The sequence below is a fragment of the Balaenoptera acutorostrata genome, chromosome 7 (genome assembly GCF_949987535.1).
Source record: "Balaenoptera acutorostrata chromosome 7, mBalAcu1.1, whole genome shotgun sequence".
Classification (NCBI taxonomy): domain Eukaryota; kingdom Metazoa; phylum Chordata; class Mammalia; order Artiodactyla; family Balaenopteridae; genus Balaenoptera; species Balaenoptera acutorostrata.
This window is the reverse complement of record NC_080070.1, coordinates 47,605,711-47,626,804: the sequence shown is the minus strand read 5'-3', so window position 1 is coordinate 47,626,804 and position 21,094 is coordinate 47,605,711. Positions and strand designations below refer to the sequence as shown.

General features: G+C 39.6%; 1 protein-coding gene across 4 annotated transcripts in view; it reads right to left on the bottom strand.

Moving 5' to 3' along the window:
- The window catches only part of NOD1 (nucleotide binding oligomerization domain containing 1), a 103,392-nt gene that overhangs the window by 31,032 nt on the left and 51,266 nt on the right, over positions 1-21,094 (bottom strand). For 3 of the 4 annotated variants that reach the window (XM_057549826.1, XM_057549825.1, XM_057549827.1), the window contains 3 exons: positions 18,104-18,187; positions 16,741-16,824; positions 15,534-15,617 (listed from right to left, as the gene is read on the bottom strand). In XM_057549826.1, coding sequence (XP_057405809.1) covers positions 15,534-15,617; positions 16,741-16,824; positions 18,104-18,187 — 252 coding nt within the window. Of the gene's footprint in view, positions 1-15,002; positions 15,043-15,533; positions 15,618-16,740; positions 16,825-18,103; positions 18,188-21,094 lie in introns of all 4 variants that reach the window. The other variant, XR_009008808.1, reaches the window with a different exon arrangement.

The window sequence follows — 21,094 nt, the reverse complement described above, 5'->3', positions numbered from 1 at the left end:
TTCACTTTGTTATAAAGCAGAAACTAACACACCATTGTAAAGGAATTATACTCCAATAAAGATGTTAAAATAATAAAATACAGTGGAAGGAATCAACAGCGGGAAAAGTGAGGCAGAAGAACAGATAAGTGAGCTGGAAGCCAGAATGGTGGAAATCACTGCCATGGAACAGAATAAAGAAAAAAGAATGAAAAGAAATGAAGACAGTCTTAAAAGAGCTCTGGGACAATGTTAAATGCACCAACATTCACGTTATAGGGGTCCCAGAAGGAGGAGAGAGAGAGAAAGGACCTGAGAAAATATGTCAAGAGATAATAGCTGAAAACTTCCCTAACGTGGGAAAGGAAACAGTCACCCAAGTCCAGGAGGCACAGAGAGTCCCAGACAGGATAAACCCAAGGAGGAACACACCAAGACACATAGTAATCAAATTGACAAAAATTAAAGAAAAAGAAAAAATATTAAAAGCAACAAGGGAAAAATGACAACATACAAGGGAACTCCCATAAGGGTATCAGCTGATTTCTCAGCAGAAACTCTGTAGGCCAGAAGGGAGTGGCATGATATATTTAAAGTGATGAAACGGAAGAACCTACAACGAAGATTACTCTACCCGGCAAGGATCTCACTCAGATTAGACAGAGAAATCAAAAGCTTTACAGACAAGTAAAAGCTAAGAGAATTCAGCACCACCAGACCAGCTTTGCAACAAATGCGAAAGGAACTCCTCTAGGTGGGAAAGAAGCCAGCAACTTAAAACAACCTTGTACATATATAGACTGCCATATCAAAACCTCATAGGAGGTAGAAATAGAGACACAGATGTAGAGAACAAACTATGGACACCAAGGGGGAAAGCAGCGGGGGGTGGTGGTGGTGGTGTGATGAATTGGGCAATTGGGATTGATATGTATACACTGATGTGTATAAAATTGATGACTAATAAGAACCTGCTGTATAAAAAAATAAATAAAATTTAAAAATTAAAAAAAAACAAAAAAACCTCATGGGAAGAGCAAACCCCAAAACTACAATAGATACACACAAAAAAAAGAAAAAGCAACCCAAACACAACTCTAAAGATGGTCATCAAACCACAAGAGAAGAGAACAAAAGAGGAAGGAAAGAAAAAAGACCTACAAAAGCAAACCCAAAATGATTAAGAAAATGGCAATAGGAACATACATATTGATAATTACCTTGAATGTAAATGGATTAAATGCTCCAACCAAAAGACACAGACTGGCTGAATGGATACAAAAACAAGACCCATATATATGCTGTCTACAACAGGCCCACTTCACACCTAGGAACACACACAGTCTGAAACTGAGGGGATGGAAGAAGGTATTCTATGCAAATGCAAATCAAAAGAAAGCTGGAGTAGCAATACTCATATCAGACAAAATAGACTTTAAAATAAAGACTATTACAAGAGACAAAGAAGGACACTACATAATGATCACAGGATCAATCCAAGAAGATATAACAACTGTAAATATATATGCATCCAACATAGGAGCACCTCAATATATAAGGCAAATACTAACAGCCATAAAGGGAGAAATCAACAGTAACACAGTAATGGTGGAGGACTTTAACACCCCACTACTTTCATCAATGGACAGATCATCCAGACAGAAAATAGGTAAAGAGACACAGGCCTTAAATGACACATTAGACCAACTGGACTTAATTGATATTTATAGAGCATTCCATCCAAAAGCAGCAGAATACACATTCTTCAAGTGCAAATGGAACATTCTCTAGGACTGACCACATGCTGGGCCACAAAGCGAGACTTGGTAAATTTAAGAAAAGTGAAATCATATCAAGCATCTTTTCTGACCACAATGCTATGAGATTAGAAATCAACTACAAGAAAAAAACTGTAAAAAACACAAACACATGGAGGCTAAACAATATGCTACTAACCAACCAATGGATCACTGAAGAAATCAAAGAGGAAATCAAAAAATACCTAGAGACAAATGAAAATGAAAAGCACAACAATCCAAAACCTATGGAATGCAGCAAAAGCAGTTCTAAGAGGGAAGTTTATAGCTATACAATCTTCCCTCAGGAAACAAGAAAAATCTCAAATAAACAACCTAACCTTACACCTAAAGCACTAGAGACAGAAGAACAAAGAAAACCTAAAGTTAGTAGCAGAAAAGAAATCATGAATATCGGTGCAGAAACAAATGAAATAGAAACAAAACAGTAGCAAAATCAATGAAACTAAAAGCTGGTTCTTTGAAAAGATAAACAAAATTGATAAACCTTTAAGCCAGACTCATCAAGAAAAGGCGAGGACTCAAATCAATGAAATTAGAAATGAAAAAGAAGTTACAACAAACACCACAGAAATACAAAGGATCATAAGAGACTACTACAAGCAACTATATGCAAATAAAATGGACAACCTGGAAGAAATGGACAAATTCTTAGAAAAAGGTACAATCTCCCGGGCTTCCCTGGTGGCACAGTTGAGAATCTGCCTGCCAATGCAGGGGACACAGGTTCGAGCCCTGGTCTGGGAAGATCCCACATGCCACGGAGCAACTGGGCCCGTGAGCCACAATTACTGAGCCTGCGCATCTGGAGCCTGTGCTCCGCAACAAGAGGCCGCAATGGTGAGAGGCCCGCGCACCGCGATGAAGAGTGGTCCCCACTTGCCGCAACTAGAGAAAGCCCTCGCACAGAAACGAAGACTCAACACAGTCATAAATAAATAAATAAATAAATAAAAGAACGTGAATTTCTTTAAAAAAAAAAAAAAGGTACAATCTCCCAAGACTGAACCAGGAAGAAATAGAAAATATGAACAGACCAATCACAAGCACTGAAATTGAACTGTGATTTTTAAAACTCCCAACAAACAAAAGGCCAGGACCTGGTGGCTTCACAGGAGAATTCTACCAAACATTTAGAGAAGAGCTAACACCTATCCTTCTCAAACTCTTCCAAAAAATTGCAGAGGGAGGAAAACTCCCAAACTCATTCTATGAGACCACCATCACACTGATACCAAAACCAGACAAAAGTACCACAAAAAAAAGAAAATTACAGTCCAATATCACTGATGAACATAGATGCAAAAATACTCAACAAACTATTAGCAATACATTAAAAGGATCATACACCATGATCAAGTGGGATTTATCCCAGGGATGCAAGGCTTTTTCAATATCCGCAAATCAATCAGTGTGATACACCACATCAACAAATTGAATAATAAAAACCATATGATCATCTCAATAGATGCAGGAACAGCTTTTGACAAAATTCAACACCAATTTATGATAAAAACTCTCCAGAAAGTGGGCATAGAGGGAACATACCTCAACATAATAAAGGCCATATATGACAAACCTACAGCTAACATCATGGTCAACAGTGAAAAGTTGAAAGCATTTCCTCTAAGATCAGGAACAAGACAAGGATGTCCACTCTCACCACTTTTATTCAACATAGTTTTGGAAGTCCTAGCTATGGCAATCAGAGAAGAAAAATATAAATTAAAGGAATCCAAATTGGAAAAGAAGAAGTTAAACTGTCACTGTTTGCAAATGATATGATACTATACATAGAAAATCCTAAGGACACTACCAGAAAACTACTAGAGCTCATCAATGAATTTGGTAAAGTTGCAGGTTACAAAATTAATACACAGGAATCTGTTGCATTTCTGTACACTAACAATGAAAGATCATAAAGAGAAATTCAAGAAACAATCCCATTTGCTGTCACATCAAAAAGAATAAAATACCAAGGAATAAACCAACCTATGAAGAAAAAAGACCTGTACTCTGAAAACTGTAAGATGCTGATGAAAGAAATCGAAGATGACACAAACAGATGGAAAGATATACCATGTTCTTGGATTGGAAGACTCAATAATGTCAAAACGACTTGGGTAGCCAAGGCAATCTAGAGATTCAGTGTAATCCTTATCAAATTACCAATGGCATTTTTCACAGAACTAGAACAAAAAAATCTTAAAATTTGTATGGAAACACAAAAGACCCTGAATAGCCAAAGCAATCTTAAGAAAAACGGAGCTGGGGGAACTAGGCTCCCTGACTTCAGACTATACTACAAAGCTACAGCCATCAAAACAGTATGGTACTGGCACAAAAACAGAAATTTAGATCAATGGAACAGGATAGAAAGCCCAGAAATAAACCCATGCACCTATGGTCAATTAATCTATGACAAAGGAGGCATGACTATACAATGGGGAAAAGACAGTCTCTTCAATAAATGGTGCTGGGAAAACTGGGCAGCTACATGTAAAAGAATGAAATTAGAACATTCTTTAAACACCATACACAAAAATAAACTCAAAATGGATTAAAGACCTAAATGTAAGACCTCGTGCTATAAACCTCTTAAAGGAAAACACAGGAAGAACACTCTTTGACATAAATCACATTAATATTTTTTTTCTACCCATCTCCTAGAGTAATGGAAATAAAAACAAAAATAAACAAATGGAACCTAATTAAACTCAAAAGCTTTTGCACAGCAAAGGAAACTATAAACAAAAAGACAACCCACAGAATGGGAGAAAATATTTACAAACGATGCAACCGACAAGAGATTAATCTCCAAAATCTACAAACGGCTCATGCAGCTCAATATCAAAAAAATAGGCAACTCAATCAAAAAATGGGCAGAAGACCTAAACAGACATTTCTCCAAAGAAGACAGACACATGACCAAGAGGCACATGAAAAGATGCCCAACATCACTAATTATTAGAGAAATGCAAATCAAAACTGCAATGAGAAGGATTAACCAAGATGGCGGAGTAGAAGGACGTGCTCTCACTCCCTCTTGCTAGAGCACCAGAATCACAACTGGCTGCTGGACAATCATTGACAGGAAGACCCTGGACTTCACCAAGGAGGATACCCCACGTCCAAGGACAGAGGAGAAGCCACAGTGAGACGGTAGGGGGGCGCAATCAGAGTAAAATCAAATCCCATAACTGCTGGGTGGGAGACTCACAGACTGGCGAACACTTATACCACAGAAGTCCACCCACTGGAGTGAAGGTTCTGAGCCCCACGTCAGGCTTCCCACCTGGGGTTCCGGCTACGGGAGGAGGAATTCCTAGAGAATCAGACTTTGAAGCCTAGTGGGAATTGATTGCAGGACTTTGACAGGACTGGGGGAAACAGAGACCCCACTCTTGGAGGGCACACACAAAGTAATGTGTGCATCGGGACCCAGGGGAAGGAGCAGTGACCCTGGGGGAGACTGAACCAGACCTACCTGCTGGTGTTGGGGGGTCTCCTGCAGAGGCTGGTGGTGGCTCTGTTTCACCGTGGGGATAAGGACACTGGCAGCAGAGGTTCTGGGAAGTTCTCCTTGGCGTGAGCCCTCCCAGAGTCTGCCATTAACCCCACCAAAGAGCACGGGTAGGCTCCAGTGTTGGGTTGCCTCAGACAAAACAACCAACAGGGAGGGAGCCCAGCCCCACCCATTAACAGTCAAGTGGATTAAGGTTTTACTGAGCTCTGACCACCACAGCAACAGGGAGGGAACCCAGCCCCACCCATCAACAGTCAAGTGGATTAAGGTTTTACTGAGCTCTGACTGCCACAGCAACAGTCAGCTCTACCCACCACCAGAGCCTCCCATCAAGCCTCTTAGATAGCCTCAACCACCAGAGGGCAGACAGCAGAAGCAAGAAAAACTACAATCCTGCAGCCTGTGGACCAAAAACCACAGTTACAGAAAGATAGAGAAGATGAAAAGGCAGAGGGCTTTGTACCAGATGAAGGAACAAGAAAAAACCCCAGAAAAACAACTAAATGAAGTGGAGATAGGCAACCTTCCAGAAAAAGAATTCAGAATAATGATAGTGAAGATGATCCAGGACCTCGGAATAAGAATGGAGGCAAAGATTGAGAAGATGCAAGAAATGATTAACAAAGACCTAGAAGAATTAAAGAACAAACAAACAGAGATGACCAATACAATAACTGAAATGAAAACTACACTAGAAGGAATCAATAGCAGAATAACTGAGGCAGAAGAATGGATAAGTGACCTGGAAGACAGAATGGTGGAATTCACTGCTGCGGAACAGAATAAAGAAAAAAGAATGAAAAGAAATGAAGACAGCCTAAGAGACCTCTGGGACAACATTAAACGCAACAACATTCGCATTATAGGGGTCCCAGAAGGAGAAGAGAGAGAGAAAGGACCAGAGAAAATATTTGAAGCGATTATAGTCGAAAACTTCCCTAACATGGGAAAGGAAATAGCCACCCAAGTCCAGGAAGCGCAGAGAGTCCCATACAGAATAAACCCAAGGAGACACACGCCGAGACACATAGTAATCAAAGTGGCAAAAATTAAAGACAAAGAAAAATTATTGAAAGCAGCAAGGGAAAAACGACAAATAACATACAAGGGAACTCCCATAAGGTTAACAGCTGATTTCTCAGCAGAAACTCTGCAAGCCAGAAGGGAGTGGCATGATATACTTTAAATGATGAAAGGGAAGAACCTACAACCAAGACTACTCTACCCAGCAAGGATCTCATCTAGATTTGATGGAGAAATCAAAAGCTTTACAGACAAGCAAAAGCTAAGAGAATTCAGCACCACCAAACCAGCTCTACAACAAATGCTAAAGGAACTTCTCTAAGTGGGAAACACAAGAGAAGAAAAGGACCTACAAAAACAAACCCAAAACAATTAAGAAAATGGTCATAGGAACATACATATCGATAATTACCTTAAACGTGAATGGATTAAATGCCCCAACCAAAAGACATAGACTGGCTGAATGGATACAAAAACAAGACCCATATATATGCTGTCTACAAGAGACCCACTTCAGACCTAGGGACACATACAGACTGAAAGTGAGGGGATGGAAAAAGATATTCCATGCAAATGGAAATCAAAAGAAAGCTGGAGTTGCTATACTCATATCAGATAAAATAGACTTTAAAATAAAGAATGTTACAAGAGACAAGGAAGGACACTACATAATGATCCAGGGATCAATCCAAGAAGAAGATATAACAATTGTAAATATTTATGCACCCAACATAGGAGCACCTCAATACATAAGGCAACTGCTAACAGCTATAAAAGAGGAAATCGACAGTAACACAGTAATAGTGGGGGACTTTAACACCTCACTTACACCAATGGACAGATCATCCAAAATGAAAATAAATAAGGAAACAGAAGCTTTAAATGACACAATAGACCAGATAGATTTAATTGATATATATAGGACATTCCATCCAAAAACAGCAGATTACACGTTCTTCTCAAGTGCGCACGGAACATTCTCCAGGATAGATCACATCTTGGGTCACAAATCAAGCCTCAGTAAATTTAAGAAAATTGAAATCATATCAAGCATCTTTTCTGACCACAACGCTATGAGATTAGAAATGAATTGCAGGGAAAAAAATGTAAAAAAGACAAACACATGGAGGCTAAACAATACGTTACTAAATAACCAAGAGATCACTGAAGAAATCAAAGAGGAAATTTAAAAATACCTAGAGACAAATGACAATGAAAACACGACGACCCAAAATCTATGGGATGCAGCAAAAGCAGTTCTAAGAGGGAAGTTTATAGCTATACAAGCCTACCTAAAGAAACAGGAAAAATCTCAAGTAAACGATCTAACCTTACACCTAAAGAAACTAGAGAAAGAAGAACAAACAAAACCCAAAGTTAGCAGAAGGAAAGAAATCATAAAGATCAGAGCAGAAATAAATGAAATAGAGACAAAGAAAACAATAGCAAAGATCAATAAAACTAAAAGCTGGTTCTTTGAGAAGATAAACAAAATTGATAAGCCATTAGCCAGACTTATCAAGAAAAAGAGGGAGAGGACTCAAATCAATAAAATCAGAAATGAAAACGGAGAAGTTACAACAGACACCGCAGAAATACAAAGCATCCTAAGAGACTACTACAAGCAACTTTATGCCAATAAAATGGACAACCTGGAAGAAATGGACAAATTCTTAGAAAGGTATAACCTTCCAAGACTGAACCAGGAAGAAACAGAAAATATGAACAGACCAATCACAAGTAATGAAATTGAAACTGTGATTAAAAATCTTCCAACAAACAAAAGTCCAGGACCAGATGGCTTCACAGGTGAATTCTATCAAACATTTAGAGAAGAGCTAACACCCATCCTTCTCAAACTCTTCCAAAAAATTGCAGAGGAAGGAACACTCCCAAACTCATTCTATGAGGCCACCATCACCTTGATACCAAAACCAGACAAAGACACTACAAAAAAAGAAAATTACAGACCAATATCACTGATGAATATAGATGCAAAAATCCTCAACAAAATACTAGCAAACAGAATCCAACACCACATTAAAAGGATCATACACCACGATCAAGTGGGATTTATCCCAGGGATGCAAGGATTCTTCAATATATGCAAATCAATCAATGTGATACACCATATTAACAAATTGAAGAAGAAAAACCATATGATCACCTCAATAGATGCAGAAAAAGCTTTTGACAAAATTCAACACCCATTTCTGATAAAAACTCTCCAGAAAGTGGGCATAGAAGGAACCTACCTCAACATAATAAAGGCCATATATGACAAACCCACAGCAAACATCATTCTCAATGGTGAAAAACTGAAAGCATTTCCTCTAAGATCAGGAACGAGACAAGGATGTCCACTCTCACCACTATTATTCAACATAGTTCTGGAAGTCCTAGCCACGGCAATCAGAGAAGAAAAAGAAATAAAAGGAATACAAATTGGAAAAGAAGAAGTAAAGCTGTCACTGTTTGCGGATGACATGATACTATACATAGAGAATCCTAAAACTGCCACCAGAAAACTGCTAGAGCTAATCAATGAATATGGTAAAGTTGCAGGATACAAAATTAATGCACAGAAATCTCTTGCATTCCTATACACTAATGACGAAAAATCTGAAAGAGAAATTAAGGAAACACTCCCATTTACCATTGCAACAAAAAGAATAAAATACCTAGGAATAAACCTACCTAGGGAGACAAAAGACCTGTATGCATGAAACTATAAGACACTGATGAAAGAAATTAAAGATGATACCAACAGATGGAGAGATATACCATGTTCTTGGATTGGAAGAATCAACATTGTGAAAATGAGTATACTACCCAAAGCAATCTACAGATTCAATGCAATCCCTATCAAATTACCAATGGCATTTTTTACGGAGCTAGAACAAATCATCTTAAAATTTGTATGGAGACACAAAAGACCCCGAATAGCCAAAGCAGTCTTGAGGGAAGAAAATGGAGCTGGAGGAATCAGACTCCCTGACTTCAGACTATACTACAAAGCTACAGTAATCAAGACAATATGGTACTGGCACAAAAACAGAAACATAGATCAATGGAACAAGATAGAAAGCCCAGAGGTTAACCCACGCACCTATGGTCAACTAATCTATGACAAAGGAGGCAAAGATATACAATGGAGAAAAGACAGTCTCTTCAATAAGTGGTGCTGGGAAAACTGGACAGCTACATGTAAAAGAATGAAATTAGAATGCTCCCTAACACCATACACAAAAATAAACTCAAAATGGATTAGAGACCTAAATATAAGACTGGACACTATAAAACTCTTAGAGGAAAACATAGGAAGAACACTCTTTGACATAAATCCCAGCAAGATCTTTTTTGATCCACCTCCTAGAGTAATGGAAATAAAAACAAAAATAAACAAGTGGGACCTAATGAAACTTCAAAGCTTTTGCACAGCAAAGGAAACCATAAACAAGACGAAAAGACAACCCTCAGAATGGGAGAAAATATTTGCAAATGAATCAACGGACAAAGGATTAATCTCCAAAATATATAAACAGCTCATTCAGCTCAATATTAAAGAAACAAACACCCCAATCCAAAAATGGGCAGAAGACCTAAATAGACATTTCTCCAAAGAAGACATACAGACGGCCACGAAGCACATGAAAAGATGCTCAACATCACTAATTATTAGAGAAATGCAAATCAAAACTACAATGAGGTATCACCTCACTCCTGTTAGAATGGGCATCATCAGAAAATGTACAAACAACAAATGCTGGAGAGGGTGTGGAGAAAAGGGAACCCTCTTGCACTGTTGGTGGGAATGTAAATTGATACAGCCACTATGGAGAACAATATGGAGGTTCCTTAAAAAACTAAAAATAGAATTACCATATGACCCAGCAATCCCACTACTGGGCATATACCCAGAGAAAACCGTAATTCAAAAAGACACGTGCACCCGAATGTTCATTGCAGCACTATTTACAATAGCCAGGTCATGGAAGCAACCTAAATGCCCATCAACAGACGAATGGATAAAGAAGTTGTGGTACATATATACGATGGAATATTATTCAGCCATAAAAAGGAACGAAATTGAGTCATTTGTTGAGAAGTGGATGGATCTAGAGACTGTCATACAGAGTGAAGTAAGTCAGAAAGAGAAAAACAAATATCGTATGTTAATGCATGTATGTGGAACGTAGAAAAATGGTACAGATGAGCCAGTTTGCAGGGCAGAAGTTGAGACACAGATGTAGAGAATGGACATATGGACACCAAGGGGGGAAAACTGCGATGAGGTGGGGATGGTGATGTGCTGAATTGGGCGATTGGGATTGACATGTATACACTGATGTGTATAAAACTGATGCCTAATAAGAACCTGCAGTATAAAAAAACAAACAAAACAACTAATACTAAACTTTCATTGGGTTATTTGTATGGAAATATGTTAATATAAATGTTTCAGACATTACATGAAATTTCTAAAAATCTTATATTTGTATTTGTATGGAAATATGTATGGAAATATGTTAATATAAATGTTTCAGACAGTACATGAAATTTCTAAAAATCTTATATTTGTATTTGTATGGAAATATGTATGGAAATATGTTAATATAAATGTTTCAGACATTACATGAAATTTCTAAAAATCTTATATTTGTATTTGTATGGAAATATGTATGGAAATATGTTAATATAAATGTTTCAGACATTACATGAAATTTCTAAAAATCTTATATTTGTATTTGTATGGAAATATGTATGGAAATATGTTAATATAAATGTTTCAGACATTACAGGAAACGTCTAAAAATCTTATATGTTCTGGTATAATGTTATAAGTAATAATCCTAGTTATTACTTTAAAATGTATATCTCAGAAATAACTAATTTTCTTGTCAACTGCATTATTATGAACTTTCATCAAATCTTTAACCATGGTCATTTTTAAGTCTTTTGTCATTTACAGACAGTTCTGGGTGTACTCTGATGATTTTGCAAATATGTTCCTATAAAAGAGTTTCATCTTCAAGAAATTCATGGAAAAGACTCTGACAAGTACAGGTTTCTGGTAACTGACTGTACTGCTGAACTGAATGAATAAGCATTTTCAGAACTCTAATGAAAAACTGATGAACTCATAAAAGTGCTAACAAAAGATCAAGATGAAAAAAAAGAAATTAATTACATGGGACTGAGTGAACTGATGAGGATGAGTATAATTTTTGTGACTTTCTGTCTGAATTAAAAAAAAAAAAAAAATCCCACAAGGACTCAGAGGAAAAGAATATACAAATCAATTTTCACTGCAAAGTAAAGGAGCTGTTACAGTGGAGGATTACTGGACTGAATGTCAATGTTATGACATAGTATAAGTGTGTTTAATGTTTGGTAATTGCAATCATTGTTGCTTTTGTTGTGGTCATCCATGTACAATGCTTGGTGTCAGTCTATCTATCTCTTGTAAAAATAAAATACGCAGTGTGTGTGTGGAGAAAAAAAAAAAAAAAAAAAAAAAACAACTATAAATTATATCAGGGAGTCACTCACATGACCTGATCAACAGAAGATTGGGTAAAAATTTTGTATACATCAGAAAACATAACCCATGATTAGCTTAATAACCGACATGCAAAAAAATATTAAAATAAATGCAAAGTAATACTTTCGGGGTTGACATATATTCACATACCATTTTTGATGTTCCTCCCTTGTGCTGCATTTTTCTTTACCACCTGTTAATCTGCTTCAATATGAAGAGATTTATAGCAAAAGCACATTTCTCTTTAAGTCTCTGATATGTTCAGACACTTGGGATACATATGAGTTCTGGTTTACATAAACTATGGAATGATAAAGCCTTAAAACAGTGACGTTACATGTTGGCTGGATTGCTCACCACTAGATTTCAGAGACCACCTACTTAACGTTTAAGCTTCTTGGAAGCTGTAGAGACTTACGATGAATGTTGTATTGGACTGATAATGCAATGAAAAGAAACCAGGTCTCTTTAGATACAAAAGAGATCATGTTCTTGAGTAAAGAATAAGAAATACAAGCTTTGTTACCGTATACTCTACAGGAGTATGTAGAGAGAATTGAAAAGTAAGTTGTAAGATTTCTAAGACTGACATCTTTCTTTCCCATGTATACTTCCATTACTTCATTATTTTACCCAGCTCTAGTTTAGAGTGGGCAATAAGAACTGACAAAGCTGATCGGGAATTCAGAAGACCTGGATTCTTAAGTAACAGAGGATAAGGTAGGCATAGTTCCTATCATCCTGCTCATATATGAACCAGCTATATATGTTCAGGTAGTCATAACTAGTTAGTCCTATTTTTCTCATGAAAACCATGACAGGGTGGGATTAGATTTTGTTCTCTAAAATATCTAAAGTTCTCAAGCTTACTCTGGCTGCCTATGAAGTTTATTATATAAATTTTACGGACAGCAGTTTCTTAACATTTATTAAGTATTGTAATTTGTGCAAAATATGTCATTTTTGTATGTCTTCTTTATTAACACTGCAATTATCATCAACATATTTACCATTTACTGTAGTATTGGCATTGAATTAGGCCAAAGAAGAAAGATGTTTTTGCTTCCAAATAAACAAGATGTTCTAAGATGAAAGAAAAAAAAAAAAAAAAAAAAAGACACATGCACCCGAATGTTCATTGCAGCACTATTTACAATAGCCAGGTCACGGAAACAACCTAAATGCCCATCAACAGACGAATGGATGAAGAAGATGTGGTACATATATACAATGGAATATTACTCAGCCATAAAAAGGAATGAAATTGAGTCATTTGTTGAGAAGTGGATGGATCTAGAGACTGTCATACAGAGTGAAGTAAGTCAGAAAGAGAAAAACAAATATTGTATATTAATGCATGTATGTGGAACCTAGAAAAATGGTACAGATGAGCCAGTTTGCAGGGCAGAAGTTGAGACACAGATGTAGAGAATGGACATATGGACACCAAGGGGGGAAAACTGCGGTGGGGTGGGGATGGTGGTGTGCTGAATTGGGCGATTGGGATTGACATGTATACACTGATGTGTATAAAATTGATGCCTAATAAGAACCTGCAGTATAAAAAAACAAACAAAACAACTAATACTAAACTTTCATTGGGTTATTTGTATGGAAATATGTCAATATAAATGTTTCAGACATTACATGAAATTTCTAAAAATCTTATATTTGTATGTGTATGGAAATATGTTAATATAAATGTTTCAGACATTACATGAAATTTCTAAAAATCTTATATGTTCTGGTATAATGTTATATGTAATAATCCTAGTTATTACTTTAAAATGTATATCTCAGAAATAACTAATTTTCTTGTCAACTGCATTATTATGAACTTTCATCAAATCTTTAACCGTGGTCATTTTTAAGTCTTTTGTCATTTACAGACAGTTCTGGGTGTACTCTGATGATTTTGCAAATATGTTCCTATAAAAGGGTTTCATCTTCAAGAAATTCATGGAAAAGACTCTGACAAGTACAGGTTTCTGGTAACTGACTGTACTGCTGAACTGAATGAATAAGCATTTTCAGAACTCTAGTGAAAAACTGATGAACTCATAAAAGTGCTAACAAAAGATCAAGATGAAAAAAAAATTAATTACATGGGACTGAGTGAACTGATGAGGATGAGTATAATTTTTGTGACTTTCTGTCTTAATTAAAAAAAAAAAAATCCCACAAGGACTCAGAGGCAAAGAATATACAAATCAATTTTCACTGCAAAGTAAAGGAGCTGTTACAGTGGAGGATTACTGGACTGAATGTCAATATTATGACATAGTATGAGTGTGTTTCATGTTTGGTAATTGCAATCATTGTTGCTTTTGTTGTGGTCATCCATGTACAATGCTTGGTGTCAGTCTATTTATCTCTTGTAAAAATAAAAAATAAAAAAAAAATTAAAAAAAAACTGCAATGAGATATCACCTCACACCTGTCAGAATGGCCATCATCAAAATGTCTACAAACAATAAATGATGATGAAGGTGTGGAGAAAAGGGAACCCTCCTACACTGTTGGTGGGAATGTAAACTGGTACAGCCGCTATGGAGAACAGTATGGAGCTTACTTAAAAAATTAAAAATAAAGCTACCATATGATCCAGCAACCCCACTCCTGGGCATATATCCAGAGAAAACCATAATTCGAAAGGATACATGCACCCCAATGTTCACTGCAGCACTATTTACAATAGCCAAGACATGGAAGCAACCTGAATGTCCAAAGACAGAAGAATGGATAAAGAAGATGTGGTACCTATATACAATGGAATATTACTCAGCCATTAAAAAGGATGAAATAATGCCATTTGCAGCAACATGGATGGACCTGGAGGTTATCATACTAAGTGAAGTAAATCAGAGAAAGACAAATATCATATGATATCACATGCAGAATCTAAAAAAAAACCGATACAAATGAACTTATTTACAAAATAGAAACAGACTCACAGACTTAGAAAACAAACTTATGGTTACCAAAGGAGAAAGGTGGGGGGCAGGGGAGGGATAAATTGGGAGTGTGGGATTGACAAATACTACTATGTTTAAATAGATAACTAATAAGGACCTACTGTATAGCCCAAGGAAGTCTGCTAATAAGGACCTACCGTATAGCACAAGGAAGTCTGCTCAATATGCTGTAATAACCTAAATGGGAAAAGAATTTGAAAAAGAATAGATACATGTATAACTGAATCACTTTGCTCTACACCTGAAAGTAACACATTATTAATCAACTATACTCCAATATAAAATAAAAAATTTTAAAAAGCCTCCAGAGACTATATAATATCCTTAAAATGAAGCACACCTGCCTGAGGAAATTTACCACATAGGGCTAAAACTCCATTTGCTAGCTCCATTTGCTGGCGGTGATAAATGCTGCCTTTTGCATGAATTAAATAAAGTCCATGCGATTGAAGTGGCAGTCCATCCTGGGACTTCCCACAACATTTCCCACGCAGGAGCCAGTGGGGCCCAGCCACCAGGGCATCTGTGATGGAGGCTTTCTGCAGCCTCTGCCCCACAGCTTGCGCCAGCGGTCCTTTGGCTGGATGGATGTACGAAAAGACCAGCAGGCGCTCCTGTACACAGAGCAGGCTGTGTACACACACCCGTGTGCATCTGTCTCTACTCACCCAACTTCAAAGATGGATTTGCTGTTCTTCACAGCCAGGGCGAGACACTTTCCTCCTTCGCTTGTTATTTTGTTTTTTCCCAGTCTGCAGAGAGAGTCATGCACACGTCAGCTCCAGCTGTGAGGGGACTCCAGCATCAGCCACCCTCGTCCTTGGCACAGAGCCCCTCTGGCCCCTCCTAGGCGGGGTGGTCTTTCTCCTGGGACCCACAGCAGCCATCCCTGGGCGTCCTCTCAGGGAGGGGCCCGAAGCCCTGAGGAAAGCCAGTCAGGATTCCTCTCCAGGAGGTGGTCACAGTCTCTGCAGAGACTGAGGGACCCAAGTTCCCCCAGAGATTCTTTAAATGACCTCCAAGCATCACTCATTTCCATCAGCAGACCAGAAGGTTCCCACTTCAACTGCAAATGGTCAAGGGGTAGGTTACCATCACCAGGGCAGCATCACCAGGATCCTCCAAGGCTGGTGCTCTGACACCTTTGGCAGGACATTCCTGTGACACAGCCAGGGATCAGGCTCTCATCTGCAATGTTATGGCCTGAAGGTTTGTCCCCCCCCCACCCCTACTGGAATCCATATGTTGAAATCCTAACCCCTAAGTGATGGTGCTAGGAGGTGGAACCTTTGGGAAGTGATAAAGTCACTCATCACAGCCCTCACAAATGGGATTAGTGACTTATGAGTGAGGTCCAAGAAAGCTCCCTTTCCCCTTTTTCCACCACGACATGAGGACACAGTGAGGAGGCACCATCTAAGAACAAGGAATTGGGCCCTCACCAGGCACCTAACCTGCTGGCGCCTTGATCCTAGATTCCCCAGCCTCCAGAACTGTCAGAAATAAAGCTCGGGAGTTTACAAGCAACCTCGTTTATGGTATTTTGTTACAGAAGCCAGAATGGACTAAGACAATGAGGAGCTTCCTCAGGGGAAAATGATCTCCAGAAAGGGTGACAGTTGTGGCCTTTCTTCCTGTTAGGAGTTAATGAAATCAGAATGCCACACTCTCCCCCCACCCACGGTACGGGGCCCTTCCAAACACCGAGCCTCACCCACAGCTCACCTTGCACACACAGGTGTCCTGATTTGACCTGATTTGGCCCTGGGGCAGGCAGAAGGCAGCTCTGGGGTGGCATTTATTCTTTGCTTGAACAATGAAGGGTGACCAAGAGAAGCTACTGAAGAACCCGCTCGCTGTGCCCACCCCACTTACTTCAGGTGCGTGAGGCCTGTGCACTCATCCAGGATTCTGGCGATGTACCTGGCTCCGACATCAGTGATTTGGTTGTTGTATAAGCTTTGAGAGAAAGCATGGCCGTGAGAATTTAGGACCCCATTTTTTAAAGTGAGTGGGTGCTGTCTGCTGATTTACAGTCTAGGTCAAAAAGGAGAAAGGAAGGACATGTGGAGGCCTGAGTTTGGGGCTGTGGGGTCTCAGGCTGGGTTCAAGGCCAATTCTGCTGCTTTCCCCAGCTTTATGACCTGGGGCAAGGTACTGAGCTTCTCTGTGCCTCAGTTTCTCCATGTGTAATACAGGGGTAAGAATTATGGCTCCCTCACAGGGTTGTTATGAGGATTGTATGAGATCATTCCAAGCCCTTGCATGTAAGTGCTCAATAAATGGCAGTTGAGGGGTATTTTTAGATTAAGATCATGATTGGCATCTTGAGGGGTAAAAGTTTCTAAGCATTAGAACCACCTCAGTGTCTACCTTTTCGTCATTTTACCACTTGACACCAATTCAACAATAAGGCAGAAAGGAGTTGAAAGTGGTAAGCAGACAGGTTTCCAGTGTTCCACAGTCATGCAGAACTCCAGAACCAAAAGGCTACCTGGGATTCAGGGCTTCAGTGTCCTCATGTGACAGCTGAGAAAACTGAGGCCCAAGGAAGCTGACGGGCTGGCTCCAGCTCAGGGAGTCAACAGCAGCCGTGGGGCTGGCTGGGCTGGCCCACAATCTCTCCTGTCAAACTCCAAAACCCCAAAGGCTCTGAAAACCCAAACTTCTTCGTAACTATTTTGGCAACCGATGTGGAGCTGTTCATGGTCTTTATCCCAACTGGTTTGAATGTTTATACCTTTTGCTGCATAAGTGTTAAAGTATCTGAAAATGGGGTATTGCCCTAGATCCCACCGGTCATGTCACTGCTAGGTAGCACGTGCACTAATTTCTGATATGTGTCTTGCCCCAAGGGTTCTGGATGACAGATCATGGACCCGCCATAGTGAAATCTACCACATAAACAGTATTCTCACGTCAATAAAACATATCCCCAGGAATTCTGTCATTACATCTCTCAATCACCACCTGTAAAACTATTTGACTATATTAGGATCCCAATTATACAAGGGGGATGAGAAGGCCGAGGCTCAGTGAGATTTCCTGACTTGCTCAAAGAGTGGGCTGCTAGCCGAGCCAAAAGCAGGGCCCAGGACTCCTGGCTCCCAGTTCAGTGCTCTTCCTGGTACCCTGGGGCCATCAGTCTCAACCATCCAGTGATCCATAGGGATGGCAACTTCCTGCTGCTCTGTATTCTTACTATATAGCTGTCGCAGTGTTCTTGAGAAATACATACCCTAAAAATGTCAGAATTTTGTATTTGGGCAGCTCTTCACATAGCACCTTCACCCCACTGTCGGTGATCTGGTTCACACTGAGTCTGAAAAAAACAGCAAAGAAAGTTAAAAATCGGAGCGGCTGCTCACTGCGAAAGAGCATTAATTCCACAAGGATCCAGAAGTCTATAGGTCCTGGAGTCTTCCCAGCTATAGATGTCCCCCCGAGAGAATGGCCATGGCAGCCGGTCACACGGCCCCTACAGAGCCTGGTCTTCACGGGGCTGAGAGACCCATGAGAACCGCCCATTGGCAAGGCTACAGCACAGCCCTGATTCAACACAAGGGCAACGAGGGACACCTGAAGGACACATGTGGACAGCCACCTCTGATATCCTGCATTTGCCGGTGGCCTATGTGTCAACGTGGCTCTCACTGCACAGCGGGCGGCCATGGGATTTGGAAATGTGTAGAGCTGCCTTTAGTGGTCACAGGCTGGGGGAGTGGACGCTCCACCGTCTTGCAAGTGCGGCCAGAAATGTTAGGGGTCCTGCAAAAGGCAGGACAGTCCCCACAAGAACTGTCCCACCCAAAATGCCAAGAGCCTTTCCATCTGGAAATGCACGTGTGAAACCTGACTTGCCACCTGGAAAGTTCAATCGAGGGAGACAGCTCCTGAGGTGTGGTTCTGTGCGGGAAGTTCAATGGCAAGGGAGAAACAGCTGGATGAGGCAGGTCTTGGCAGCCACACTCTCCCACTCCCTCTTTAATGCACATGCTGCTTCAGCAGGCCAGGCTTCAAGAGGGAGCAGGAAAAGAGGGCCTGAGGATGATGGATATCTCCTGGACAAGGCCCAGCGTGTACTGGGATTGCTCTTCGAAAGCCCTATACTAGCAGGATATTTTGATTTGGCTAAAATGCAAAACAATTTTTTTTTACTGCCAAGTACTCTCTATAAACAAACTACCCTGATCTTCTCAATTCTCCACCCCTTTATTTAGGTGAGTCTGAGGGACAGAGTAAGGCTCAGAGATGGAGGAGCGTGAGGGGTGAGGCGAGGGTCAGGGGTGGGTGAAGGAACAGACCAGAGCTCAGCAATTTTTTTCTGTAAAGGGTCAGATAACAAATTTTTAAGCTCTGCAGGCCGTCTGGTCTCTGTTGCAACCACTCAGCTCTGCAGAGTGAAGCAGCCAATATATAAATAAATGAGTGTGACTGTATTCCAATAAAACTTTATCTATAAACACAAGCCATGGGCCAAACTGGGCCACTTATTACACACTGTCCTCTGTGATAAGTAAAAGGCTGAAGAGGTAAAAGCTTGATCTTTAGGCCAATCAAAATGATCACGTCAGACACTCTGAACCCCTCCACTCATGGTACCCACCTTGGTGCTGGGGCACAGTGGGTACATACACTGCATGACTCTCCCAGTCACTCCCAATATCTATGCTTACTTAGAAACAGGATCCCTCATTTTTTAGCTGGGCACATGTGCTTAGGTTCTGCCCAGTGAGATCTAAGCAGAAGTCTCATTAGCAATAGCTGAGAAGTCTTCTTAAAAGAATGGGGTGTGTCCTAAACTATAACTCAAAAAGATATATGTGCCCCTATGTTCACAGCAGCACTAGTCACCATAGTCAAGATATGGAAACAACGTAAATGTCCATCAACAGATGAACAGATAAAGAAGATGTGGTACATATAAACAATGGAATACTACTCAGCCATAAAAAATGAAATAATGCCATTTGCAGCAACATGGATGAACCTGCAGATGATCGCACTAAGTGAAGTAAGTCAGAAAGAGAAAGACAAATATCCTATGATATCACTTCCATGCAGAATCTTAAAAAAACATACAAATGAACTTATTTACAAAAGAGAAACAGACTCACAGACTTCGAAAACGAACTTGCAGTTACCAAAGGGGAAAGGTGCAGGGGAGGGATGAATTGGGAGTTTGGGATTGACATATACACACTACCATATTTAAAACAGGTAACCAACAAGGACCTACGGTATAGCACAAGGAACTCTGCTCAATATGCTGTAATAACCTAAATGGGAAAAGAATTTGAAAAAAATAGACACATGTATATGTATAACTGAATCACTTTGCTGTACACCTGAAACTAACAACATTGTTAACTATACTCCAATATTAAAAAAAAATGTGGTACATATATACAATGGAATACTACTCAGCCATAGGAAAGAATGAAATAATGCCATTTGCAGCAATGTGGATGGACCTAGAGATTATCATACTAAGTGAAGTAAGAAAGAGAAACTCAAATACCATGTAACATCACTTATACGTGGAATCTAAAATATGACAGAAATGAACTTACCTACAGAACAGAAACAGACTCACAGACATAGAGAACAGACTTGTGGCTGCCAAGGGTGGGGAAGGTAGGGATGGACTGGGAGTTTGGGATTAGCAGATGCAAACTATTATATATAGAATGGATAAACAACAAGGTCCTACTGTATAGCACAGGGAACTAATATTCAATATCCTGTGATAAACCATAATGGAAAAGAATATGAAAAAGAATATATATGTATGTACAACTGAATCACTTTGCTGCATAGCAGAAATTAACACAACACTGTAAATCAACTGTACCGCAATAAAATTAATTTAAAAAAAAGAGTGGGGTGTGTCCTTTGCCCTTCCTTCTTCCTGGTGACTAGAATGTCAACTGAATGGCTGGACCATGAGCAGCCATTTTAGGCCAAGATATAGCAGTCAGGTACTGAGGACAGCAGAGCAGTAAGCAGAAGAGAGCCTGGGCTCTTGATGGTCACTGAGACCTCACAGCAGCCTGGAACTGCCCTCCTTTAGATTTTTGCATGAGAGACAAATAAGTCTGTAACTTATCTAAGCCACCAGTATTGTGAGTTTTCTCTAACAGCCAAAACTAATCCTCACTGATGCCCTCAGGGAGCTCAAAATGCTTCCTTAGGGTTGCCCATTTCTTCCTGCCTTCTCTTTTGCTGG